Source organism: Rhineura floridana, chromosome 11 (genome assembly GCF_030035675.1).
Source record: "Rhineura floridana isolate rRhiFlo1 chromosome 11, rRhiFlo1.hap2, whole genome shotgun sequence".
In the NCBI taxonomy this organism is placed as follows: Eukaryota; Metazoa; Chordata; class Lepidosauria; order Squamata; family Rhineuridae; genus Rhineura; species Rhineura floridana.
In genome coordinates, this window is record NC_084490.1 from 52602272 (window position 1) to 52629862 (window position 27591).

The window sequence follows — 27591 nt, forward strand, 5'->3', positions numbered from 1 at the left end:
CAACAAATCATGACCGCTGGTTTAGTGTTACATCCAAACCAGGGATCATGGTTTGTTTAGAGCAAAACAAACCAATATGTGAAGGCAGGCTTTGGCTTGGAACAAAGTAGAAGCCACTTGAAGATTCACACAGTAATCCACTAAGTCTGGCTTCGCATAAAAAGCAAATGTAGCATTAAGATACAGGTACATTTGAGGACAGTAGATCAATGATTTTATTTTTGTATATATCTGAAAGTAATGCAATAATTTTGCAGACCTTATCTTGACTGTGATAATTCTGTTAGCTTGCAGGGTTTTCTATCGAGCAGCTTCAGTCTTTCAGCTCATCTTTTGCAAAGTTTATCTTGGATGAACCCTTCCTTGGTCAGCTATATAAGTGCTTATGAAGGGAGGATATTACAGCTTCTCTAATGTTGCCTGAGAAAATCTTGCATTGTGATGCTTTTATTGCAGGCAGATAACTTTTAGCACAAATGCTTTATAATTGGGATGCAAAGCAATCTTAACTTGCAGAGAACTGGCCTGAGAGAGTGTCCTTGTAGAATTCATTTCAGTGGATCTTACTTTAAAGTATGGTGTTTCAGAGTGGAGTGTAAAACTGATCAGAGTGAAAACAAACACCAAGGCGGTAGGATAACCTACAGGAAGGTAAATTATCTATTACAATGGGAGCCTGTTGTGGTGAGAAAAATAAGGTGTTTGAGCATGTATGATATTAGGCAGTCTGGGAGACCTGGGTTTGAATCCTTACCAAGAGAGGGTAGTTTTGAATGTATGCAGTTCATCTAAAGCTGTTTTTTGGGTGCTGGTGCTGCACATCAAAGGTACACCTGGGATCCATGTTTATAATGAAGTGTCAAAATTTAAGAGATACACAGGGCCAGTCCAAGACATTTTGTTGCCTGAGGCAGAGCAGCAAATACTGCCTTCTCCTCTGCACAAGTGAAAGGACATGCAGTACCCAAGGCTGCTCTTTGGAGACCAGAGGCAGATAATCCCACAAGTGCCTCCCCTCCTCCCTAGCAGTAAATGTACAATAAATTAACATTTGTTGCCCTTTCATGACACTTCAAAATAAGCTGTCTGAGGTGGCTGCCTTACTCTGCCTACTGGCCCTGAAGATTTGAAAGGTGGATCTGCTGGATTAGGTGCACCCAAGCCTGCTGAGTGGAGGACAACAGGCCATATCCAGTAGTATAATAATACACATTAGGCCATAAGATTCCTCATGGGGCAAACTGTACCTGAGGTCTTCTGTTCCTGTGACTGTTCAGAATAGGTCACAGAGATAATTCTCCATCAGTAAGACTGGGACAAAATATTGATCATCAGGTTCTTGTGATCACCACTTAGCCACCATGTTGTTGCTCTTAGCGTTGTATAAAGCTGTCTAGTTTGCCCACTTCACTACAGGCCCAATATGCCTGTACCTTTCATAATCTCATAGAAAGAAGTGGTCTCCTTTCCCTCTTTATACTGTACAACTATAGAAGAAACCAAGATTTCTGCTGCATACTGAGTTCAGCAGTCCTGAGGGGCAGTTCTTTATATTTTCTGTCTGATATTTGTTTTGGAAGACACAGTTTAATATAGTGTGCATGGGTGTCTTTTCCCTCTATTTTAAAATATTAATTTGCAATATAATGAAATTTATACATATCCCAAAATAAAGAAGACCTGACTGATCTTTTCAAATGAATTTTGCTCTGCTGTAGAGGACCCTAACCCTAATGCTTCATTAAAAGGGGGAGGCAAAAGAACAGGTGAGTAGAGGATCTGATGCCAAGTTTTCAGGCTTTGCATTGTGCCCATTGCCCACCCATGGTGCGTGGGGGGGGGAAGGAAATGTCCAGGCCCATCTATGCTAACCTTATCATCTTGGAATGTTTAGCTTGTTTTGCAAACTTTGTTTTGATCTGGACGCTATCTTTGACATTCAATCTTGCCAAACAATTAGATATTCAAATACATGTTTTCATTCGCCGCTTGTTCCAAGTATTGGACGCACGTTGCCCTTTCTACCACCCTTCATGTACCCATTTGCTTTGCGTGCGCGCGCCTTTTTAACTTGCTTTGCTTGCTCGCTTGCTTGTTCGCGCGCAAAGACTTTTAGCTGCATAGCTGTAAGCTTGCCCGCAGTGCGCTCGGGAAACCGGCGGTGGCGCTAGCGCCCTCCCCCGTTCTCTCTCTCCCTCCTCCCTCCTCTTTTTGCTTTCCCTTCCCTTCCCCCTGCCTTGCTTGCCCGGTGCATTCTCCGATTAAAGGGAGGAGGAGGAGGGCAGAGAAGGAGCCTGGCCGCCATTTTTTCCCCGAACAGAATTTAGCAGCAGAAAAACAGCAGCCGCAGCGCCACTTCCGCGGCTGCTGGGGCGGCCTGCTGTCCTACCCGGGTGGAGCGTAGGACACGAAGGCAAAAAGGGGGAGAAGGAAACGCCGCAGAGATTATTGCACACTGTGCCCCACTTTGAAGAAGCGACAGACCCTCCTTTGCAGTAGGAGGAGGCGGAGGCGCCGCAACTGCAGCCGCCGCCGCCACCGGGGGCAGGAAAGCGGGAGCGCCTTCTTCCTCCCCCGCCGCCGCCTCTTCTTCTTCCTCCAGGGTGTGTGGGGTGGGGTGGTTGCAAAAGAGAAGACAACCTTCCCCCCTTCCCAAATCCCTTCCTTCCCCAGCCCTTTTCCTGCCCGCCCGCCCTCCTCGCCTGCAGAAGAGCAGGGAGCAGGCGGGCAGGGAAAGGGGAGCCGGGGCTGGAAGGAAGGGGGGGGAAAGGGGGAGCGAGCGAGAGAGAAAGAAAGCAGCGGCGACGAAGACGACTACGGTAGTGGTACCGGCAGCAGCAGAGAAGGAAGAGAACTCGGCTTCTCTCTCGCCTTGTTTGCAAACTGCGCCCGTTTTAATATTTTTTTCGCACCGGGCCGGATCCGCCCGGACTCTGCTCCATCACGTGGTAGGTGCCGCCGCCTGCTTTGCTTTGCTTTCGCCTGCCTTGCTCTATTGCTTGCTTGGCTTTCCCCGTTGCCCTTGCTCGGCCCTTCTTTCCCTGCCTTTGTTAGCTCGGCTGGCTGGCTGCACCCTGGTAGGAGTTCGCGGCGGCCAGAAAACAACTTCTTTTGACCCCCTTTCTCTTACCCCACCTTTGCCCTGGGTTTCAAATTCCGTTGCCTTTAATTTCTGGTCTTAAGATGTACCCAATACTTTTTCTTAAAGCATAATAATAATAATAGTAATAATAATAAAACTTCCCTGTCCGATTTCCTTTTTCCCAGCTCCCCGTGCCAGGAGCCGCCAGGGTCTCAGTTCTCCATGATGAATATATTTTTTTTGTCCTGTTACTTTTCGTTGTTGTTGCGTGTTACGGGGTTGCAACAGTCCGAGGCGTTTGCAGCGTCCAGCCAAAATGCAGCCTTTCTCCCCCTTCCCTCGTTCCTTTAAAAAGCCATGCAGCTTGGTGTAATCGAGCTTTATTATGTTGCAAAAGAACGTTTAATCCTTAGGATCGATAATAGTTGAATTGGCGGACGAGTATTCTAGCGGGTTTCATGTACGGCGCGGGGGTGGGTTGACTTTGTTTAACGTTTGGAAATAGAGACGACTACTCCCGCAGTGCTCACTTTACAGTAGTGTAAAGCACTTTGCACATTCAGAGCGCTGTCTTAATTCCTACAATAATCGCGTCTCGTTTCTTTTTAGTGGCTTCTTTAAAAAATGACTCTGACTCTTTGAGACTAGTGTTTGTATGTGCGTGTGCGCGCTTAGGCGAAGTATTGCGGCTCCATTGCATGGGGGGGAGGGGGAAGAAGAAGAGAGGCTGGTTTCTCATGGCGCCACTTTAAATTGAAGGCTTCTCACTCCGTTAGCATAGAACGCTACCCAACTGGAGTTTCTTTCTTTCTCTTTGTGTTTAGTATGTCTCTCCTCCTCTATCCCCCTCCCCCATTCATAAAACATGCACGCCTTCCAGTTTGCTACTTCTCACTAGCATTCGAACGCCGGCGCGCCCCGAAGTTCCATCACAGCCTTCTAAATCCAACCCCAGTTTCCATTCTCAAACACCGTGTGTGTGAGTGTGAGAGAGAGAGAGAGTGTGTGCGCGCGCGCCCGTGTTGGAGATCTCGCCGTCACGTGGCTGGTTGGCAGTCATTTTTTTGTGTGCGCGTTGTGGTGACTGCTTTTGTATGGGTAATCTTTGTTACTACAGTCAACAACGATGAGTTTGTCTCCCCCCTTTTTTGTCGTGTTCATTTCTAAACTGACTCATGTTAATGGGGTTGGTGGTGAAATACTCCAACCAAACTCAAATAGGATTTTGAAGAAACTGGGCACAAATTGCATAATGCTTGTTTTGCATAATTTTTGTCCAATGGGATTTGCCTCTTTATTATAATCGGACCTGGAATTAAGGGATGAGGTTTAGAGTTGGGTCATGTGTAGTATGTTAGTTATGTCAGTAAACATGGCTTCTGTCAAAATCTCATTAACCAGCGGACGTAGTCTGAACTTACTTATTTGCAAAAGCTTTGTGTATGTGAATATACTTTACCCTTCCCCCATTTGTTTGAACTACACAGTGGCTGTTTCATTTACTAATTTGGATTTGTCCTAGTAAGCCCTTTGGCATTTTGTTACTTGCCTGCCCTTTATTGTGAATGATTTAGAATTGGCGGGAATGCTTTTCCCCCTTAAACTATAAACAATTTGAGTTCACTCAACTTTTTTTCTTAAAGATGTCAAATTAAAGAATGCTTTGTAAATAGTGTTTCTTTTGGCCAAGTGGTCTGCTCCTGGATCAGCTTACAATGAGATGTGTCAGTTAAAACAATATATGCCCTCTTTTGGGATGTGTGGAGGGAATCTATGCTATAAGTGTACTTTGAAGACTTGTCCAGTGCTACAGAATTTTATTTTTTGTCACAAAAATAATTTGAGAGTATATTTTATTTTTTAATGGCTACATTCTGAATGTTAAATTGAGAACAGCTTGGTCCACTTTCTCTCAAGCTCTTGCATCATGTCATACAATGCTTGCTCTATATCATACATAATTCTAAAAATAAGGCTTGGGTGAAAAGCTCTCCCTTTGAAGTTAAAATGTGTTGTGAAAGTGGAAGAGAGTATTTCTGGTTGTGATAGCCTCACCAAAATTCTAGAAGCAGTAGCAAACCAATTAATCCTTGTGGCTCATTGAGCCACACAACACTTTTTGTATGTGTATGTTAAGGTAAACCTGACTTTTTAAAAGAATCTTCATTTGGCAAATATAACACCACTGCCCTAAATGCAATTACTAGAAGGGAGTAAGTCTCAATTCAAAGTATGTAACTTAACTTCTGAGTAAATATGCATAGAGTTGCACTGCACAGTAAGTTGTAGTCAGTTGTGGTCCTCAAAAAGTAACTTTTGAATAGTGGCTCTATACTAAGCCAACACTTAATAAAATTGTGTTTAGAGACTGCTATAAGAAAATTATTTGACTTAAACTATTGCTAGGATCTAGTTCAGGATGAGAAAATGTGTCATCAAGTAAGTTTGATATAGTAAACATCTCTGGGTTCTTGTTTGCAATACAAGGGAATGTATAGTGAAACTTTGTAATGAAGGCATGGAAAATGAAATAAGTGAGCCAGCTTGATTTTGTCATTGGATTGTATATGTATGATATATAGTTTAAAATATCTCTATTAACGTTTCATAATGTTGAAATACTAGTTGTAGAATAATGGCATTACATAAATTAAGAGTGAAATCTGAGGCTGTGTGAAGTTTTTTATTTGAATTGGAAATTGACCCCAACCCACAGAAGTTCCGGAAGCCAATGCGCCTGCAGATAAACAGGATCTGATGCTTGTGCTTGGGTTGCAAGGAGACCCTTATTGATTAAAACTGTAGTTATGAATGCATGTATTCATATGTTGCTGGATAGTGTAATTTCCCCCCTGAACAAGTAAGCTTTTACATACACTGTATACCAGGGCTGTGCTCAGTTTCTCTAGGCAAATTTAATTATTTGGATTTTTAAAATTCAGTATATTGCTTCCATGGACTGACTTCTTAAATTGAGAAAATGTATTTGTTAGGTGTCTCCACTATAGTCAACATACATCCTCTGGAACTTAAAGACTAGCACATGGTAAATCCCAGTCTTATATTATCTGGGAGTAAGTCCCATTGAACTCATTGGAACCTTTCTGTGTATAGAATTGTACACTTGTATCATAAGCTTCCAGAGGTGAGGGATTTGGCCACAATAAATTTGTGTTAAAAGTGCAAGAGAGCTTATTTTTGGCTTAACAGATGGCTTCTACTTCGAGTTAAAGCTTGGGTGCCCAATATCTAATGTGAATTGAAAAGACCCTTCTTTTGAAATTCTTTGGTATATTTTGATAGTAAATTCTGTGGATGCAATAGCATGTGTAAATTGCTACTCACAACATGTTTTTATCCCATTTGAAAGGGCCTTGTAACATTTGGGTAGTATTATGACAACTGTCCAGAGACATGGTTTCCACTATTACTGCATTAGGTTTTTCATTCATATTTTATGGTAGGGACAGGCAGCCCAGAAGCACAGTCCACCCCCCAAGAGCTTATATCACCCCAGCATAAATCTATGTTGCAGTGATCTTCTGTACTATCAGGCACCTTGGTCACTTTCTCCCAAGGTAAGATTAGGACAAAGGGTTCCTTAACGCTCTCCTCTCCAGTATGTATGTATGTGATTTATATCCCGTCCTTCTTCCCAGTAGGAGCCCAGTATGAACAGAAACAGATGTTTTAGCAGAATCTTACCTTTGTTACATACTTGGACCACTCATTTCTGACATGAGAAGGAACAGGCACATGAGAGTGAGTAACCAAAGGAAGCATGAACCTCTGTCAAAGCCTCACCAGCGTGAATAGTAATGGAGGAAGGGGTTCAAGAGCTCCTTTGCTCGTGTCTCTGATGTAGTAGTAGTAGTAGTGAGTCAGTTTGTGGAGGCCATGCTGCTTACTTTCATTGCTTCTGCAAGCACTGTCATGTAAAGGGCAAAGTCTTCTGCTGCCTCAGAGATGAGGTACTAGATCAAATAAGCTTAAGTTAGAAGGGTAGATTTCAGTTGAATATAAGAGAGGATTTTTAATGGCCAGAGCAGTTTGATGATGGAATGAATTACCCAGAGGCTCTAGCTCTGGATTGTACAAGGTGTTAGACTAGTCTACGTGGCCCCCTCCAGTTTCTTAATCTGTCATTTAATTGAAAATGTGTACCCTGTCCAAAACTAGGTGATGACTAGGGCTTTATCAGCCCTATTTATTTTATTACATTTATATACTGATAGGTTCAAAGCAGTATATATGGTTCTCTTCTCTCTTCCCTTGTTTCCATTTTATTTAAAGTGTTTCTGTATTGCCTTATAAAAAAATCAGGATGGCGTACAACAGTGTGTGTTCAGTGAGGTTCATGGCTGAGTGGGGATCTGTACCTATGTTGCACATTGCCTTGTGAGGATGATTTCCCTGAAATGTGGTCTGTAAATTTTTAAATAAAAAATAAATAATTCAGAATCTCAGTACTTCAATATATGTATATGCTTTGTTTTAAAATGTATCTGCTGTCTTTCCATCTGTTGAAGGGTGCTGCACAATTCAATCAAAATCAAATGTATATAATAAATGGCCCCAAAAACAGAGCACTTACCAAGAGCAAATTTCAGTTCACCATCCAGAGGTCGCATAAAAGAGAAGTTTTCACTTGCCTCTTGAACACAGATGAGGAAGGAATAGCGTGGGTCTCGCCTGAGAAAGAATTCTAGAGCAGGGCTGGGGAACCTTTAGCCCTCCAGATGTTGCTGGATACAACTCCCGTCATCCGTGATCAGCGGCCATGATGGCTGAGGCTGATGGGAGCTGGAGTCCAACAATACCTGGAGTGTCAAAGGTTCCCAGCCCTGTTCTACAGGATAAGCATTGTAAATGAAAGGAATCCAGACTAAGACCCCATCAACCTGTCCCCAACAGATCTTGTGGAGAGCTGATCCTCTGTAGAATGAAGCTTATTTGGAATTAAGAGCTACAAAAATATTATAGCTTGTGTTCTTTATTGATTTAAAATCTTGTAGGTCACCTATCCTCTCAAGGTGGCTTACAAATAAAACATAGTAAAATCAACTATAACCATAAAACCATTAATAAAAAGCAGTCATAAAAACAAATATCTAACAGAAAGAATACTAAGGTACATTACATAACTATGACCAAACCCATCAGCAGAAGAATAACATTACTACTTAAGAAAGCAGACAAAAACAAGTGGGTCTTAATGGCTTTCCTAAATACCTGAAGTGAGTGATGAGGCCTGTTGGAGAGCAACAGATGTCATCTAGAGACATAGGACCATTACAAAGGAGGGCCGCCATTGTGAATTTAATTCTTGTCTACCTATGCAGTAAAGTGGATTGCACTGCTATGGGGAGGGCTATGTGTGGCAGTTTTGAATGCTTTCCTAGATAAAAACAACAATAACAACCACTACCTTAAAGTAAACCCCTGTCATACTGGTAGGATAAGTTCTAGCTCAGTCCACTCCCTGTTTAACTTTTCCCCCTTCCTTTCAATGAGCTTTTTGTGCAAAGGAGACTTTAAAAATGGCACTCCCATACCTGGAGTCTAAAGTGGTACTGCCTCATTCTGAAAGCCATATAGGTCTCAAATCATAAAGTACCGCAGCAATCTTACATCTTCAATGCAAAATAAACTTTATTATTTTTTAAATGGGAAAACTCCTCAGCTAAAAGCAAATTACCGGAAAAAACCCACATTTAAGACTGTGGTATGTTATATCCAGTGGTGTCTTGAATTTTAACCAGAATTTCTGTACAGAAATTTACTATAGCTAGTCAACTCTGGAAGATATGAAAAATACTTGCTGCTTGGATTCTGCTATCTCCAGCGTAAAACTCGTGCTCAAAGCTTTTTTGCTTAGGCAGGCCTATCTAGAGATAAAATTTTAATATTTGTTTGCTTTAAAAACTGCTGATTTTAAAACTGTATATTTTTATTTTATTATATCTACTATTTTAAAGTCTGTTTTTACTACTATTTTAAAACATGAATATTTTATACTGATTTATATAAGCTGCTCAGGGTGATATTTAATGCTAGCCTACTCTGAGTAGAACTGTTGAAAATAGACGTAGCTAACTTAGGTTCATTAATTTCATTGGGTCTCCTCTGAGTAGGACTTAGTTGCATTCAACTCTTAGTTTTTTTACGAAGAGATAATTAAATCTTGCTAAATAAAATAAGGCTGCATTCCAGCACATGTCTACTCAGAGGTAAGCTTCGTCAGGTTCAATGGGACTTACTCCCAGGTAAGTGTATATTGGATTGCAGCCTAAATCTCCATAAGTATACAGTAGGGCCCCACTCGTACGGTGGGTTACGTTCCAGACCCCCGCCTAAAAGTGAAACCCGCCAAAAAGCGGAACTCCGTCAATAAAATGGTGCCCTATGCCTGATAAACGCTGTAAAAGCAGAACAAGTACTGTTTGAGTGGGGCCTTACTCTAATTGAAAACCGCCATATCAGCGGAACGCCGAAAAGAGACCGCTGAAAAGCGAGCCCCTACTGTATATGTTTCAAATTAAAGGGGCTCAGATACCACATGAATAGTAACTTTAAGACTGTGCTTGAAATAATTATCAGACTTTTCACGAACCCAACAGCTGCTGTTGCTGAAAAACATTTTTGAGTGAGTGTGCAGTTTTATTGGACATTCTGCCTCTACTAAGCCATGCATTTATCCATACTTTTTCTTCCAAGTAAATTGGAAGTAAATTCTGTTAAGATATCCCTAATTGGAACAGTTGTAACCTTTCTCTGTCCACCATTCTTGATGCACTAATTTTCTAAGTATCAGTTGGTACGTTTATCTAACCCCAAACTTGAGGCTTCTGGGAAAAGGTAATGCAATGAGCTTGCTTTATGTATATATATATTTAAAAGTTGAGGATGGAAAATTCAAGAAGCTATGTTCTCTTGGCCTCTACCACTTTCACTACAAGAATGAAAGCCTATAGCAAAAAAAGATCAGGAGGCTTGATGTTTGCAATTAAACAATTCTTTTCCCATAATTCGAATCCTAAATGAGGTTAGGATTGAGGTCATATGTCTGAATAATGGCAGCAGTAGAAACCTTCATACTTACAGCTGCTCCTACAAAGACACAGTGGTCTCTTGTCTCCCATGTGATAGGATTTTGCATTCTTGGTATAACAGATTTGAATTCAGAAGACTGCTTGTGAATGGTGTTTGCTGGATCAGGACCATTGTCTCTTTTGTGTAGGCAATGCCCTTTTGTGGAGAAGGGATGAGAACAGATTTGTGGCTGGAATTACAACTAGAATTGCCTTCCCTGTAAAATCAGACTAAATTTTGTTAAAGTGAATATTGCATGTTGTCATACATTGCTTATGTAAATTACTAATATTTTTCTGCATATTGTATTAATTGCATTATGTGGGAGAGGGAGTCCCAAATGGCCTAAAGGTGGTTGTGTAGATATTCCTGAAAAAGCCCTCAGACCAGGAAGATAGTTACTACAATTGGTTGTTGTAGATAATTCCCTTCTGGGACAAGGTACTTGAGCAGGTGGTTGATGTGCAACTCTGGGATCTCCTGTATGAGGCTGATTTATCTGGATCATTTTCAATCTAATTTCAAGCCAGGTTTAGCACAGAAACTGCCTTGTTTACTTGATAGATTATGCTGGGAGAAGGCTCAGGGAAGTGATATCCTGTTGATTTCTTCTGGGTTTATCAATGGTTTTCAATACTATCAGCCATGGTATTCATCTGGATTAGAAATTGGGATGCACTGCATTGTACTGATTCTGTCCCTTTCTGGATGGCTAGCCTCAGAATTTGGACTGTTTCTCAGCTCCTTGGCATTTATGCTATGATGTCCTATAGGGTCCTGTTCCCTCCCCCCATGTTTTTAGTATTTGCATAAGGTCATCCAGAGTTTGGGAGTTGGGGTTCATCAGTGTGCTGATGACAGTCAGCTCTCTCCTTTACCTTGGATTCAGGTGAGGCGATAGAAGTGCGGAATAGGTGGCTGGACTTAACAGTGGACTACAACTCAGTCCTGACAAGACAAGGGTACTGTTGGTGGGTGTATCATTTGAATTGGAAGATGTTAATCAGCCTATTTTGGATAGGGCTGTATTTTTCCCTGAAGAAGCAGGTTTGCAACTTGGGATGTGTGTGCTCATTGATTAGCTTTGTTACTGCAGGCCCATGTGATCTCTGTGTCATGGAGTGTCTTTCATTTGAGGCTGGTGTGCCAGCTGCAACCCCTTCTGGACAGATAGCCTAGCCAGAATCATGTACTTTTTGGCAGTCGGCATACTAGATTATTGTAATCTGTTCTGTGTGTACAGTTGCCTTTGGAAACTGTTGGGAATCTGCAGTTCAGTTTACATCTAGGCCAGGAGTTCTCAACCTGTGGTCTGCAGGCTTCCAGAGGTCCATGACCTTCATCCAGGTGGTCTGTGGCATGTCTGTAAAAATACAATAAAAATCATGCAGCATATAACACATTACAATTGTTACAACAGGCAGAAAAATCATTAAGTGGTCTGTGAAGAACCTCAGTAATTTTCAAGGGGTCCATGGGGGAAAAGGCTTGGGAACTGATGTGCTATGCTGCAAATGGGTGCCATGCAATGAGGCCATATCTTTGTGGCTTAAATAGCTGCACTGGCTCCCAATCTGTTTCTGGTCACAAAAACAGTTGTGGATTATTATTTTCAAACTCCTATAAGGCTTGGAACTGGGGTACTTGAAGATTGCCTCCCTGCATATGAGCCAGCCTGGACATTGGAGGCCCCGGCATCTGAAGTGAGATTGTTGGCAACATGGAAGAGGACTTCTCAAGTGGTAATGATATCAGTCCCCAGGGAGGTCCACCTAGTTCTGGCTGCAACATTCCTCCCCAGAGAGGTCCACTGGTGTCTTCTTCAGTATTGTTTGGTGCTAGGAGCAACCCTTTTTCTCAGGCCTTTTTTATAGTTTTACTCCCTCTGGAATTAACTTTACACTGTTTATGTAGTTTAAAGCTTTTTTTAAAAATGGATTATTGATAATGGATTCTGTATTATTGACAGTACAGTATTGGATAATCTGGCTAAACTGAAATTGCTACAGTGGGGTTTATGTTTCTGCAGCTGTACATCAGGTATATTTACAGCTGGAACATCCATCAAGACTCTTTTGTTTCCGGGGAGATTATAAAAAAAGGAAATGTGAACAGTTCTGAGATTTGAAGTTATTCTTCTGTTCTAGGAATGGAATAGAGTGTGCTTTCAAATGCATTGTTATGGGAAAGAGATTAGCTACATTGTGGTGGTGGGGAATGGGTATGAGAGTATAACTGCAATATAACTGTGTGCACTCATGCTACAGAAGCAAGGTATTTGATGCTGGAGGTACTACATGAATAAAATTCAAAGTGAAAGTAATAAATCCATCATGTCAGTATTTCTTCATCTTTGTTAGCCCAATTCGCAGGTTACATTAAACAGTAGTTCGAAACAGACTAGGGTTCAATATGAACGAAAATGCTGCACTCAAAAGTTCTCACGGAGCTCCTCTTGTGCTGCTAGTGCACCAGCAACAAACCAGAATCTGGCTTGATGTGAGGTCCAAACCTGTACTCCATGGTTTGTTTATCTCTAAACAAGCCATTAACAGTAATCCAAGAACAAACAGGTTACAGCTCTGGTTTGTTTGGAAGAGAACAGTCCATGAGTTTGTGTTTGGACGTCATAACAAACCAGACTGTGGCTTGTTCCCTAGTGATGAAGAAGTGCAGTAAGCGCTTTTCAGCAATATGCAGCAGCAAACTATATGGTCGTAGTAAGCCATAGTTTGCTTCTAACTAAAGTTGTGACATGTGAACCAGGCCATTGTCTCTTGAGTCTCGGCGTTTGCAAAGAATGCTTACATTTTTTTTGACAAACTTCGGCTTGATGATTTCTTGCATAACTTATCCTTGATGTCTTGGAATCCTTTTTGGTTGATGAAAACCTTTTGCGCATTCCTGCTGAAAGTGGTACACAGCAATTGTAAATCTTCAGAGCTGGTGTAGCCTAATGATTTAAGAGTATGAGCTAGAAAATGCCTAGCTCAAATATTTCCTTTAACTCAGTAGGTAGTCTTAAGCAAATCACTACTCACAGCGTAACCCCATCTTCAATATGAAGATAAAAACCACCTACTTTACAGGGTTATATTAAGACGACTAAGATAATGTATATTAATCACTTTGGACACTCAGAAAGCATAAATGCCAAATGTTGCAGGTTTGTTGGTCTTGGAGCACCAGTCTTGCTTTGTGTCCTGGGCTTAGTTCTCAGACAAGGCTGCACACCAGGTAAAAGAAGGGGTGTACTTTTAATGAGGGAGGACTATAGCCTAGTAGTAGAACATATGCTTTGCATGCAAAAGGTCCCAGCCAGTAGCTGATATCTCCAGGTATGTTTGGGAAAGAATTGTTTGAAACTCTGGAGAGCCAGTGCCAGATACTCTCAGCTAGATGGATAGAGGATTTGGCACCAGGCATCTTGTGTTTCCAAAACTAACACAACAGACAATTTCCACATGTTAGTTTTGCCTGATTGTGTCTTTCCAGTGTTTTGAAGTGCAGGCTTTATCTCTTTGGTATCTCCTGTGCAGAAAGGTGGTCTTGTTTTTGGGTACTGTAATGGTGATTGCTGTTTATTTATAAAACCTCTGCTTTGAACAGTACTTCTATCACACATATCTCATTAACGAAATGTGTTAAGAGTTGGCTTTGATGTACATTTAAAATTGTGAGCTAAGTATTCCAAATTACACAATTTGTTTTTGTACAGTTTGTATTCTTACAATTTTTGTTGAGAGCAATTTAGCCCTGTGTTGTGCGTGTCTTTCTGTTTTTCTTCCTGCAACTGAATACTTGGAAGTGATATTTTGCAGCCTGGCAAAGGGGAGACTAGAGATGATTTTAGCCATGAAGAAGTTTGTCATGGCTGACCTGAATTAATTGATCTGTATTGAATGCAGGAATGGCCTGTATTACCTCTGTGGTGTGGAAATGCCACCAGGTAATTCTAGTTCCACCCCTGTGAAATTGAATGTGTGAATGGGGATACTTTTATCCCAGCTTTCCTCCCCAGGCATCATGGTTCTACTCTTCCTCTACTGTACCCCAATGTTATCCTCGTAACAACCTGGCAAGATAGGTTAAGGATTGAAAGAGAGAGAGAGTGAGTGAGTGAGTGACAGGCCCAAGTTCATGCAGTGAGCTTCATGGCAGAGGAGATTTGAATCCCTATTCCAGCACTAACCGTTATGCCAGGGGTAGCCAATATGGACTCTCCAGATGTTGGACTACATCTCCCATCAGCCTCAGCATAGTCAGTAGTCGGATGATGGTAGCTGTATAATCCAACAACATCTGGAGGGGCACCATGTTAGCTACCCCTACATACCCTACCCAATAATACACTAATGGACAAGCAAAAGGAAAGATTCAGGGGCCACTGAGGTAGCAGGAAAGGTTTGGCACTGGCAAATTTCAGCATTATTTTTTACCCTGTCAAAACGAGAGAGAGTGACAAGCTCTGTTGGAGTTTAAACTTTTTATGAGTCATCCAGGAAGAGATCTTGGTAAGGCAGTTGGTTGCAAGATCGAAGAGAAGCAATGTCTTACAGTCACCAGAGCAGGTAATGTTCCCCAAGGGTATTGTGTGGAGGAAAAAAGAAGAGGCTGAACTCTGCAAGGAGAGAGGTGTGGGCAGGAGGAAATTGAAGTAATACGTTATGCACACTTTAATGAATAAATACACTGCTTTTAATGATGGGGTTGGGGGAACCAGTGCTCCCCCATGTTGTTGGGCTACAACCCCAATCATCCGTGATCATTGGGCATGCTGGCTGGGGGTGATGGGAGTTGGAGTCTCAACAACATCAGGAGGGCACCAGGTTCACCAGCTCTGCTTTAACAACTGAACATGCTGGACAGAAGGCACACTTTGCTAGTGAACAGTTGATGAAAATTCCATAGTTATCACCCTTTTGGTTTTTTGCTCTTGTTTTTTCTCCATCTCCAAAATGAAAACTACCCGTCCCAACTCTTTCTGGGACTTATACTGGGATATATACATTTGTGTTTAGTACAAATGACTGGATGAGTATAGATGAATGTTTGTGTAAGCCCTTGATTCTATGTTTCTTTGAGAGTACACACACACACTCTCTGTAATGTAGCACAAATAATATTGGGATTTGACCCTCATGTTTGTCATTAATTCCTCTTGTGCAGGAGAAGGGAAATATTCTCAAGTAAAACTGCCCTGCCTGACCTTTTTTGCTGCAAACCCTAGATTTTTTAAATGTTGAAATAAATACCTATATATCAGGCCTTGGTTTCAGCCCAGCTTACCACAATGCAACCCAGTGTTTCTCTGGAACAAATGCCCAAGTATTTGGTGCAATCCTATATACCCACTTACCTGGGAGTAAGTCCCATTGAACACAATGAGGCTTCTGAATATACATGCATAGTATTGCATGTTAGCATAAAACAAATTGGCAATTTCAGAGGCAATTAGTGAAAATATAAAAGTTTTGTACATTATTATTTATTGAATTTATATTGCTGCCCAACAATCAATACTCATTGGGTGGCTTACAAACAGAAAAATGCTGAAAGACACAATAAATAAATGTTTCAGTAAAGTTTCCTAACATGTGAGTAATCAGTACAGAAAAGAGTCAGATTTCGCCCTGCTGTGTTGAGTCCTAACTTGCTAACATAATTTATCCATCATTAATAGATCCTACCTTTTGTAAACCCAGTATTCTGAAGGAATTTTGACAGATTTTAATTTTTATGCTATCACTAAACAGCCACTCATTTAACAAATTTGGAATTGAATTTCTTATTGAAGCATTTTACAGCCTCATCATTAATATAACCAAATAGCATTAAAATATCAAAATTAAACTTCTGTTTCATAATTTTTATAATCTTATCTAATTTCCCCAGATTTTTGTATCTTAATACATGCTTACTAATTATATCTATATGCGTGCCTTCTTTTAGGCATTCTCTTCAACAAAGTTCATTTTCTGATTTTTATATACACGTATACAAAATTAATGGGTGTCAAATACCATAACTTAATTATTTTATTTGGGTTGAGCTGGTTGAAATTCCAGGCCACAGTATTTTCCAATCTGCTTCTGCAATTTCTATTTCTTATCGCTTGCTGCCCCCCGGTCTTACAGATTTTGTTACCCTGTTTTTCCTATAGCTATTTTTTGAGGTGAGTGAACCTTCCCATGAACCTTCCCACTTAATAGGCAGGAACCTATTAAGTGTAGGGCTTTGTCTGTAGTGAAGCCAACCCTGTGGAATGCCCTGCCAGCTGCAATCTGACAGACCCCCAACACACTCTTGTTTTTAGGGGGTTGCCAAAAACATGGCTGCTCAAAAAGGCTTTTGGCTGAATCCCTCCCAGTTTAGCTTTTAAATGTTGATTCCTGACAAATTGTCACTGCTGGTGGTTTATATCAATATTGTGTTTGTAGGACTGTTAGGAATTATGGGTGTGAGGTAGGTTTTTAAATACTGCATGGAGTTTTCTGCTTTGTTAGTGGCTTCAAGTTCATTTCCAGAAAGAAGGCATGAAATATGCTTTTAAAATAAGTAAATAAAATGCCAGCCGGTTATTGACAGAATTTGCCTCTTGAAATATACTCTTGTGAATTACATGGTTTACTAAGTTGTAATCATAATAAACCCCACCTGCCATATAAGACTTCATGTTTGCAAGTATTTCAGCCATGATAGAGGAGTCTCTGGTGATTGTTGCCCAACGATAGTAGCTTTTGATTTTCTTACAGGTATAAAAAGCATTTAAAATGTACCAGGGTGAAGATTGGTTGAATGAAAGTGAGAGCTATAAGCACCAAGCTAGTGGTGGTGATCTCCAGGAGAGATGCTTATTCCATACATCCCGCATACATGCTGTAACCAGCTGTTGGATCCACAGGTCTAGTATATATTGCAGTCCATATAATAGCTTCCAGAGAACGTGGGGAATCCAGATATTGCTGAGTTTTAGTCTAACTTGGTATAATAGGGAGGAGGTCCTCCCCCACTTCATCATTTTTGCCAGTTGTGAGGCAACATAATACAGTAGGGCCCCACTCATACGGTGGGTTATGTTCCGGACCCTCGCTGTAAAGCGAAAACCACTATAAAGTGGAACTTATTGAATAGAATGGCGTGTGCTGCCCCAAAACTGCCATAAAAGTGGAACAAGCGGCGCATGAGTGGGGCTTTAGTCTAATTGCATCTAATTGAGACCGCTGTATTAGCAAATCGCTGTAAAGCGGGGCCCTACTGTAATGGAGAAGATTTGGCATTGCTGCTAATCCATGAAGCAGTTTTCAATATAAGTTTGTACCTGATGCCTTTTTCCATTTCAGATAAGTCTAGAAACTGATTCTCTGAAAAGTATACTGTGAATGTTTGACATAAATAAAGGAAAAGTGGTACAAATCATCCTCTCAAGCAAATTTAATCTTATAAAATGGATGCAGTGACAAATAAAAACATTTTCAGCATGCTATTTGCATGCACTAGTATATCCTGTTGATCTATAATTGCCCACTTGAGAGAACAGAATAAATCCCAAATATTCACCCCAGTCCAGTAAGAGAGATTAGTGTAAGCAACCTTTTGCATTCATTGCTGTTGTGATGCTCATTTTGAAGACTGTTGAGCTGCATCTGGACACAAAAGAGATGTGAATCTGGGGCCACCAGTTATATCTGACGGTGTTTGCAACCACAGCAAGATTGGTGGCACTCTTTTCTGTGTTGACTTGCATAAGTGGGAATGCAACTTTAAACCTGCTTTGTGTCTCCATGTAAAGAACAGCAAGTGTAATGCCATTACATAAATCTGTGGCAGAACTATCTTTAGAATACTGTGTGTAGTCCTGTTACCCCATCTAAACAAAGAGCTGAAAAAGGGACAGAGAGGCAATTGAAATGATCAAGAGCTTGGGCCCTGCTCCTATGAGGAAAGGTTACAGATGTTTTAGGGCTTTTTCATTGAAGGGGGGACACTAAAATAAATTTGACTGAGCAGGATTGAGGAAACTGATCCTCCAGAAGTTGGAGTACAACTCCCATCAGCCTTAGACAGCATGGCCAGTCGTCAGAGATGATGAGAGTCCAACAACATATGGAGGGCCACAGGTTCTCAATCCCTGCTCTGCCATACCCCTCCCTTTTTTTGGTTTTTCCCCCTCAATGAAAAGCTCTTAAAAGTCCTCAGCCTGTCCTCCTAGGAAGGCTGTGACAGATTTATACAACTGTGGATAGCTGAAACAAGCAGATGGGAGGAAGAAATGGTCTATCAGTGCGAGTGATTGGCAGTAGGTTCAGTTTCATAGCAGATCAAGTCTATCAGAGGCTATTAGCCCTAATAATTAAACAAAACTTCCATATTCGGAGTCAGTCTACCTCTGAGTATGACCTGATGGGGACAAAATGGAATGGCAGTTACCTCCTCAGGTTCCACTCGTGTGCTTCTAAAGGCATTTGGTTGGCCATTGTGGAAAATTGGATCTGAAGGACCTTAATCTTACCTAGCAAGGCAGTTCTTTTGTGTATGTGTGGGTGGGAAGGAGGGCTTATTGCTAAAATCCAGAAAGGGACCAATATATTTGTAGGTATTGGGTTTGACCAAATGTCTTATTTTATGGAATTCTCAGGGGCATCTAAAGCCATGATCTGAACTAGCCAGACACTCTGATTTCTGGGTTAGGGTTGCAATAAGTTCATAATTTTGGAACGCAAGTCTTCAGAAATCCTCAAATAACCCACATATTTAATTGGAAACTATTTTTCTTGGTCTGCATCTGAGTAATACAGAGCCAGAGTGATGTAGTGGGTTAAGTGTTGGACCTCAGTTCAAATCCCCACTGAGCTATGAAATTCACTGGGTGACCCTGGGCCAATCAAGCAAATAAATAATAGTTTGTATTTAGGATCAGGCTAAATGTAGGAAATTGGAGCTACCAATCACAAAAGTCTTTGCCCTCTTTTCCAGTAGGATTCTGGGAAATACAAGACTCTGCCTGTGGCCAAGGAAGTGAGAGGCCTGTTCTCATGACCCTCAAAGGAATTCCCTTGAGTTTCCGATAACTGAATAACGTCTTTTTCAAAACCAATTACTGCTTTCTGTGTTTTAGGATTTGATTAGGGGTTGAGACAACTGAAAGTCTTTAGGTGTGGGGTTGGTTCTGATTCACTGGAGGAAAGAAAAAAGAGAACCTCTGAACTGATTGTGTGCTTAGTTTTCCCTTTGGCTCCCTGCTTATGACCAACATCCAGGAGTAGTACTACTTGCTTGGTCTTGCCTGTATTGCAGGGTTGCCTGCATGGTGTGGAGTGCCATGCTGTATGTGGTGTGTTGCTCCCTCATTCCTTTATAGTCTGTCTCTCCCTTTGTATTTTCTCCACCATTTAGAATGATGATCCATTCCTTACTGCATTTATCCAGTACAGTAGGCCCCACTCATACGGCGGGTTACATTCTGGACCCCTGCTGTAAAGCGGAACTCATTGAATAGAATGGTGCGTGATGCCAAAAAAACGCTGTAAAAGCGGAACAAGCGCCGTATGAGTGGGGCTTTAGTCTAATTGCGTCTAATTGAGACTGCTGTATTAGCAAATTGCTGTAAAGCAAAGCGCCGTAAAACGGGGCCCTACTGTATATGTCCCTGTCTTTACTGGGTTCTTCTTGCTCATCACCCTGCTGCTCCTTTAGTACACGTCTGCCATTCCAGAAGACTTTGGTACTTTTGCTCATGATGCTTTGCGTACCATTTCACTGAAACTTGATGTGACTGGTAGAGGTTGGGAAATACGTTCTTGCACCATAATTGTGAGGCATAGTTGTATAACAAGTCATTTGTTTCTAATAAGAATTGTCCAAAACAGCTGCCTTGATGCTGTAGCTGCACTGGTTTTTGTACTTCTAAAACTTTTTCCCCTCTCTCTGCTTTCTTTTTAGGCTGCCCTCTGGCGAGGCAGTAGGAGACAGCAGAGCTGGCCTCTGCAACAGGAGAGGCTGGACTTCCCGTCTCTCTGTGCTGAATGGCTACTATGGCGCCTGCTCTCACTGATGCAGCAGCTGAAGCTCACCACATCCGGTTCAAACTGGCTCCCCCATCCTCCGCCCTGTCTCCTAGCAGTGCCGAAAACAACGGCAACGCCAATAACATCCTTGTCGCCACCAACGGCACCAAAAGGAAAGCTGAGGATTCGAGTCTAGATTTCAGAAATAACCCTACAAAGGAGGAGCTGGGAAAGCTGCAGCCCCTGGTGGCGTCTTACCTCTGCTCGGATGTGACCTCGGTTCCTCCGAAGGAGTCTTTGAAACTGCAAGCGGTCTTCAACAAACAGACAGTCCTTAAGTCTCACTCTCTGTTATCTCAGTCCTTCTTGAAAACTAGTGACCTCTTGGGGAGGCAACCAGTGTTGGAGCTTTCCTTGGAAAACCTAAAAACCATGAGTACTAGTAGTCCAACACCTCTGCCGCAAGCTCCTGTCAATGGCTTGGCTAAAAAATTGGCTAAGAGTAATAGCTCTGATCATGAAAACTTGGCTTCGCTCAATGGCGGGAAGCTTGTTCCTCCTCCTGCAGCCCTCCACGGCGCTGATTCTAATAGCCCTGGGGGTTCTGACTTGGGGGACCTGAAATCTGCTTTGACTAACTGCACTCTTCCACACAGAAGCCTTGATGGAGAGCATACCACTCCAGTTAGCAATAATGGCGTTGCAAATAAGCATAACCACAGTTCCCCAGAACACCAGCATGGGCTTGAAGGGGGTGGAGAGAACAGGTTATTGTCATTATCTGGTGTGACTGCTTGTTCCAGTCTTGGGAGCAATAAACCAGAAGAGCAGAAGATTGCTCTGCCAAGCAGTTCCTTTAGCACCTTAGATTCAGATATGAGGACAAGAGTGCTGTTGCGGCGGCAGGCAGACATTGAGAATCGTGCTCGTAGGCTGCAAAAGCGCTTGCAGGTGGTGCAGGCTAAGCAGGTGGAGCGGCACATCCAGCAACAGCTTGGTGGCTTCTTGGAGAAAACGCTGAGCAAGTTGCCAGCTTTGGACTCCTTGAGACACCGAAGTCAGTTGATGCTGACCCGCAAGGCAGAAGCAGCTTTGAGAAAAGCTGCAAGTGAGACAAGTACTTCAGAGGGACTGCACAGCTTCTTAAAAAGTGACTCCATCTCAGAAGAACTGGAGAGATTTACTGCCAGCGGGATGGCTAACCTGCGGTCTTGTGAACAAGCATTTGACTCTGATGTCACGGATAGCAGTTCAGGTGGGGAGTCTGATATTGAAGAGGAGGAACTGACCAAAGCAGACACTGAACAGCACCACTTATCACTGTGAGTAGCACCAGGTGTATTTACTTTCAAGCAAGGAAGGGAAGTACAAAAATTAACTACTTTAACTTTGAAAAAACTATTTTATCCCTAAGTCAGAAGTTGTGCAATGCTTATAACAATAAGCCAGTAGAAAAGTTTGTGCCAAAATACTTTTTAGTCTAAGGTGCCACAAGACTCTGATCTTTTTTTTTTGCAATCGGAAGGTTAGTTATGAATAAAGTGATAGCATCATATATAAACTCAATTAATTACCTTTGGTGGAAAGGAATAATATCACCTCTTCACCTCACACTGCATAGTAGGGATTAAGGTGGTGGAGGAACTCCAGCCACCTTCACTCACCTTACTTTTACCAAAGGGCACTCTAAATCATTTTTTCTCCACTTGCTCCCATCTACTCCAGCTCCCTGGTCTTTCACAATGTGTGTTGTGAAATAGTGTTTATAGTTTTGTTCAGAAATAGGACCATGCCACTGTCAGCTTGTAACACGGCACTCTGTACAAATAACTCCTTCCGAGTAAGACAGGTTGCTGGAGTGAAGGTGTCCTTGCTATCTGAATCAAAGCTTTTTGTTGGTATAAACTTAAAAGCATTCTAGCTGTTTAGGGAAAATTGAGGCCTTTCTCTGACACCTTGGGTGATGCATGAATGGTTCTGAGATGTGGGAATTCGTTTTGCAATAATGTCCCCAAGGTCTACATCTTGTTTGATAAACAATTAGCAAGAGATAGGATCAAAGATCTTATTATTTCTTGCAGTGGAGATGGGAGGGGAAGAGGCAAAAAGAAAAAGGCAATAAAGGTATGTGGAATTACAGAAACAAATGGAAGAAAGTGGGGTAGCAGGGCTATAGCTGTTGAAAGTAATGGCTGTGAAGCAGTAGCAGTTAGTTATGCAGAAAGTAAGTAAAATGGAGCTCAATAGCATATTTTGCCCTTTGTGTGAACTTCCATTTGGGGTTTCTCTCCCAACTTTTTGTTGTTGCTAAATTCATGTGTGGGCATTGCTGCCTGCTATTTACCTTCAGGGTAGTTTGTCCAAAGCTTTCTGGAATAATGTGTTAGTTCAAAAAAAAAAAAAAAAAGGCCTGCTATCATGGGTCAGTGTTTATAATTTCCTTGGATCAGCTGGAGACTGTGTCTTAATATATTTTGTGAATGAGATGTACTTGAGCTGTGGATTGGAAAAGTTGGCACCTTATTCTGATCAGTGCCTTGTGATAACTTATATTGGGAGTGTTATTGTCTAGCCATTCAGTGAAAATTACAGGGTGTTTGGGAACTGGTCTGATCTGTGTGCGTGTTTGTTATCTGCGTATAATGGAAAATCTGCCTGTCTTCTGATTATCAAGACAGCTGACTATATTTTTATTTATTAAATTTATTTTTTATTTAAGCCATTTCTGTACCGATTGATATATATAAAAATCTCTAAGCGGTGTACAGAAGATAAAAAAACAGCAAATATTATAAAAAAATACAATAAAACCGCAATACAAATGCATACATAATACAAATTAACAAATAAATATTAAAAGAATTGCCTTGCACTTCTCCAGTCAACATCTCTCAACCTCCTGGCTCTCACCCAGGACTCCATCCATCCACCCTGGCTCTCACCCAGGGTCCAACACACACACATTGCCCTCAAAGTCTCACAAGCTTCCCAGGGGATCCCAAAAATGGCAAATAGAAGGATGCGGGGGCAGCTGGAGCCCCTGCGCTGGACGGCACCATTGACAAGGATGCCATTCCTTCCAAGGCAGCATAGGTAGAAGTGCAGGGTGCGGAAGGTGAGCTTCAGGTGGAGTGGCCCATGTTGAAGTCCACTGAGTCCTGAGAGGAGCCGTGGCCCATTGTCACCGATGCCTGCTGTATCACAGACTCCAGGTTCATGGTAGAGGAGGTAGGGCTCTACAGCCTGGCTTATGAGAGCCCCAGATGAAGACCTCCTTGGTACCCTACAATTCTTTAGTCTCATACTGGCAAATAATGAAGTTGATGATGAGTCTTTACATACTTTGGACTTTCCCCTTGACTGGTCCTTGGACCTCAAGGGAAATATCCAAGCCCTTGATGAGGAGTATGCTTCTTTATGTCTTGCCCTTCCTCCCAGAAGGAAGCCAGGTTGGCAAACAAAAGCACTAAGCACACTCTTAAAACAAAAGATTTTACAATATATTAAAATTAAACATCTTTAAAAATGTTAAAACATCTTTTAAAAAAGAAACCACTTTAAAAACATCTTTAAAAAGCCATTCCAACACAGACGCAGACTGGGATAACGTCTCTACTTAAATGACTTGTTGAAAGAGGAAAGTCTTCAATAGGTGCCGAAAAGATGAGAGATAGTGCCTGTCAAATATTTAAGGGGAGGGAATTCCAAAGGATAGGTGCCACAGCGCTAAAGGTCTGCTTCCTTTGTTGTGTGGAACAGACCTCCTGATAAGATGGTATATGTAGGAGGCCTTCACCTGCAGAGTGCAGTGATCAGTTTATAAAGGATAAGACTATCTCAGGTATCCTGGTCCCAAGCTGCATAGGGCTTTGTACACCAAAATCAGAACCTTGAACTTGGCCCGGTACCTAATGGGCAGCCAGCGCTATTCTTTCAGCAGTGGAGTGACATGTTGGCAATAATCTGCCCGAGTGAGCAGTCTTGCCATCGCATTTGGCACCAGCTGCAGCTTCTGATCCAACCTCAAGGGCAGCCCCACATAGAGCGCATTACAGTAATCCAGCCTGGAGGTTACCAGCGCATAGACAACAGTGTTCAGGCTATCCCAGTCCAGAAACGGCCGCAGCTGTCTTACCAGCCGAAGCTGGTAAAAGGCAGACCTAGCTACTGAGATCATCTGGGCCACTAGTGACAAAGATGGATCCAGGAACACCCCCAGACAATGAACCTGCTCTTTTAGAGGGAGTACAACCCCATCCAAAGCAGGTAACTAACCAATTATCCAAACTTGGGAACCACCAACCTACAGCACCTCCATCTTGCTAGGATTCAGACTCAGTTTCTTGGCCCTCATCCAGTCCACCAGTGACTCCAGGCACTGGTCCAGGGCTTGCATGGGCTCTCCTGATTCAGATGTTCCAGAGAAATAGAGCTGGGTATCATCAGCATACTGCTGATACCTCACCCCAGATCTCCTGATGACTACTCCCAAGGGCTTTATATAGATGTTAAACAGCACTGGGGACAAGATGGTACCCTGCAGCACCCCACAGCACAACTGGGACAAAGGGCAGGATATTTTATTTATTTATTAGATTTTTATCCCTCCCTTCCTCCCAGTAATAATAATAAATAATAGCAACTGCCAGGGAGCTGAAAGATAATCACCCAATGCTATTACCTGAAAATGACACTAGAGGTACGATCGGAACTACTGAAAACAGTGCCTCCGATGCCCATCTCACCAAGTTGGCTCAGAACGATACCATGGTCAATGGTGTCAAAAGCCACCAAGAGATCAAGTAACATGGCACTTGCCCTGTCTTTCTGATAAAGGTTATCCATCAGGGCGATCAAGGCCGATTCAGTCCCTAACCAGGCCTGAACCCAGATTGGAATGGGTCAAAATAATCTGTTTCATCCAAGAGTACTTGGAATTGTTGCAAAACAACCCTCTCAATCACCTTCCCTAAAAAGGAGGTATTTGTGACTGGGTGGTAGTTGTCATAAGCCAATGGGTCCAGGGTGGACTTTTTCAGGAGTGATTGGATCAGTGCCTCTTTCAAGGCAGCTGAGACCACTCCCTCCTGCAAAGATGTGTTGACCACAGCCTGGATCCACTCAGTCATACCCTCTTGGCAAGCTTTAATAAGCCAAGAAGGGCAAGGGTCAAGAGGACATGTTGGTTGCATTGTCACAAGCACCTTGTTCATGCCATCAGGTCGCATCAGCTGAAACTGATCCGAACAAGTTGTAGCAGATGTTGCACTGGACACCTCACTGGGGACTACAGTAGATGTGGATGGGGCATCAAGATTATTACGGAGGCGAGTAACTTTACCCTCAAAGTGCCTAGCAAACAATTCACAGTTGGCCTCCAAAGGGTCTGAAACATTTCCTGGAGTTGATGTCAACAGATCCCTGACAATACAGAAAAGCTCCACTGGACAGCTACTTGAGGATGCAATGGAGGCAGAGAAGTAGGCATTCTTTGCCACCCTCACCACCACACAGTAGGCACCATTATGATGTTTTACTCGTGCCTGATCAGCCTCATGGTGTGTCTTTCACCACTTACACTCTAGTCATCATCTAGCCCTTAGTTCACTGGTGTACCAAGGTGCAAACTGGGCTCCACAGTGCTGGAGAGGGCGCTCAGGAGCAACCATGTTAAGTGCCCGAAGCGTCTCACTGTTCCACAGCATGACAAGGGCTTCAACAGGGTCACCTGCTCTATCTACTGGAAACCTCCCCCAGGGCATTCAGGAATTCAGTGGATTCCATTAGCCTCCAGGGGCAGACTATCTTATCTGTCCACCATCCCTGCAGGGGAGGATTGGAGCCCCAAGTCTAAGCTTCACCAGGAAGTTGTCTTACCATGACAGCGAGGTGATGTCCAGCCCGTCTCCAGACTACCCCTTCCTCCTTCTAGAGCAAAAACCAAGTGTGCCTTGCCCTATGTGCCAGACCGGTGACAACTTTGTCATGGAAGCCATGAAGTCCCGAGCTGGAAGACTAGAGGTAGCCTCGGCATGGATATTGAAATCACCCAGCACTGGTTCCGGGCTCCTCCAACACCACAGCTGAGACAGCTAGGTCACAGAAGCTGCTGGGCAGCAGGGTGGAAGGTATACCAGCAGCAACCCTAGTTTACTTATTTCCTTGGCCTGACACCAGGTGCAGGCCCTCACAGCCAGCTCCTAGACAAGAGTGTTTCCTGGTGACAAAGATGGAAATTCTGTAGACCATAGCAACCCCTTCACCCCCACCAATTCCTGCAGCCTGTGCTTGTGTTGCATCGAGTATCCAGGTGGGCAAAGCTGGGTCAGATCAACTCCCAACTCACCCACCCAGGTCTCGATAATACACACCATATCAGGGTCTTCTCCATGCCATCAGGTTACATCAACTGAAACTGATCCCAACAAGTTGTAGCAGTCTTCTAGGGTATGAGTGAGCAAACTAGAGCCTTGTGAGACCCCACTTTTTAATTTAACTAGCGTCATGGAGGGTTTACAAGCTAATGGCAGTGTGGGGAGTGGAACTAGTCACAGAATGGTGGTTCAGGATGCAGATTCTGGTAGATCAGGGTATGTGGCCACAGGAGAGGCTGGTTCATGCATGCACAACCATTGCATGTAATTTACATGTGCCCTGTTATATCACAATAGCATCCATTTCTGATTTGAGAGGCTACTACAGATTAACATAATGTGTTGTAAGCACAGAGCAAGAATTGCCAAGTGTAGGCGGAGCAGATAAGCAACATAAGAGGACCAAATGTTCCAAGTCACATGTGTAATATAACACACACACATAGACTGAGTCTTACTGGCTGAGGAATTCAGAAAATGCAAAGAGATGGGGAAGGGAAACCTACTCTGGCAGCTGTGACCTCCCTTATGGAGAGCGTGATGATGGGTGCTGGGCAGTAAAAGTTTAGATCATAGGCTTCTGCAGCCTTCAGAGCAGTATCTGGGCTGATGTAGGCTGAAAAGAAAATAGCCTAGCTGTCTGTCGTTGAAATTGCATTGCCCTGAGCTTGTGCAGTAGCTGGGTGGAGCCAGATCTCTCTCCTCCCTATGTATTTGCATTCATGACTGCATAATTGCATGGATGCACCAAAAAGAGAGAGGGAGGGAGGGAGGAGGAAAAGAAAATTAAAAGCATTTTTAAAAGCATAATTCCTGTGCTAATCATGCACATATAAGTACAGTTGTCACAGCCCATAATCTGTTGTACAGTGAACCAGTGGATTGCAATTGGCACTTTTATAGCTCCAATTCTAGGGCCTGTTTGTGTAGGAAATCATTTTTCAAAGGGGCAGCTATTTATTTTGTGGTTACAGAGTGATTTGAGTTGAAAGCTTGAAGGAATGGGAGTGGGGTAGATTTAAGATTATGGTAAGAA

General features: G+C 42.6%; 1 protein-coding gene across 5 annotated transcripts in view; it reads left to right on the forward strand.

Annotated features, from left to right (window-relative positions):
- Positions 1–27591, forward strand: part of KANSL1 (KAT8 regulatory NSL complex subunit 1) — a 184638-nt gene that overhangs the window by 17326 nt on the left and 139721 nt on the right. For 3 of the 5 annotated variants that reach the window (XM_061588030.1, XM_061588034.1, XM_061588033.1), the window contains exons 1-2: positions 2142–2948; positions 20117–21503. In XM_061588030.1, the coding sequence (XP_061444014.1) occupies positions 20200–21503 (1304 nt within the window). In that variant the 5' untranslated portion in view covers positions 2142–2948; positions 20117–20199. Of the gene's footprint in view, positions 1–2140; positions 2949–20116; positions 21504–27591 lie in introns of those variants that run through there. The other 2 variants (XM_061588032.1, XM_061588031.1) reach the window with 2 other exon arrangements.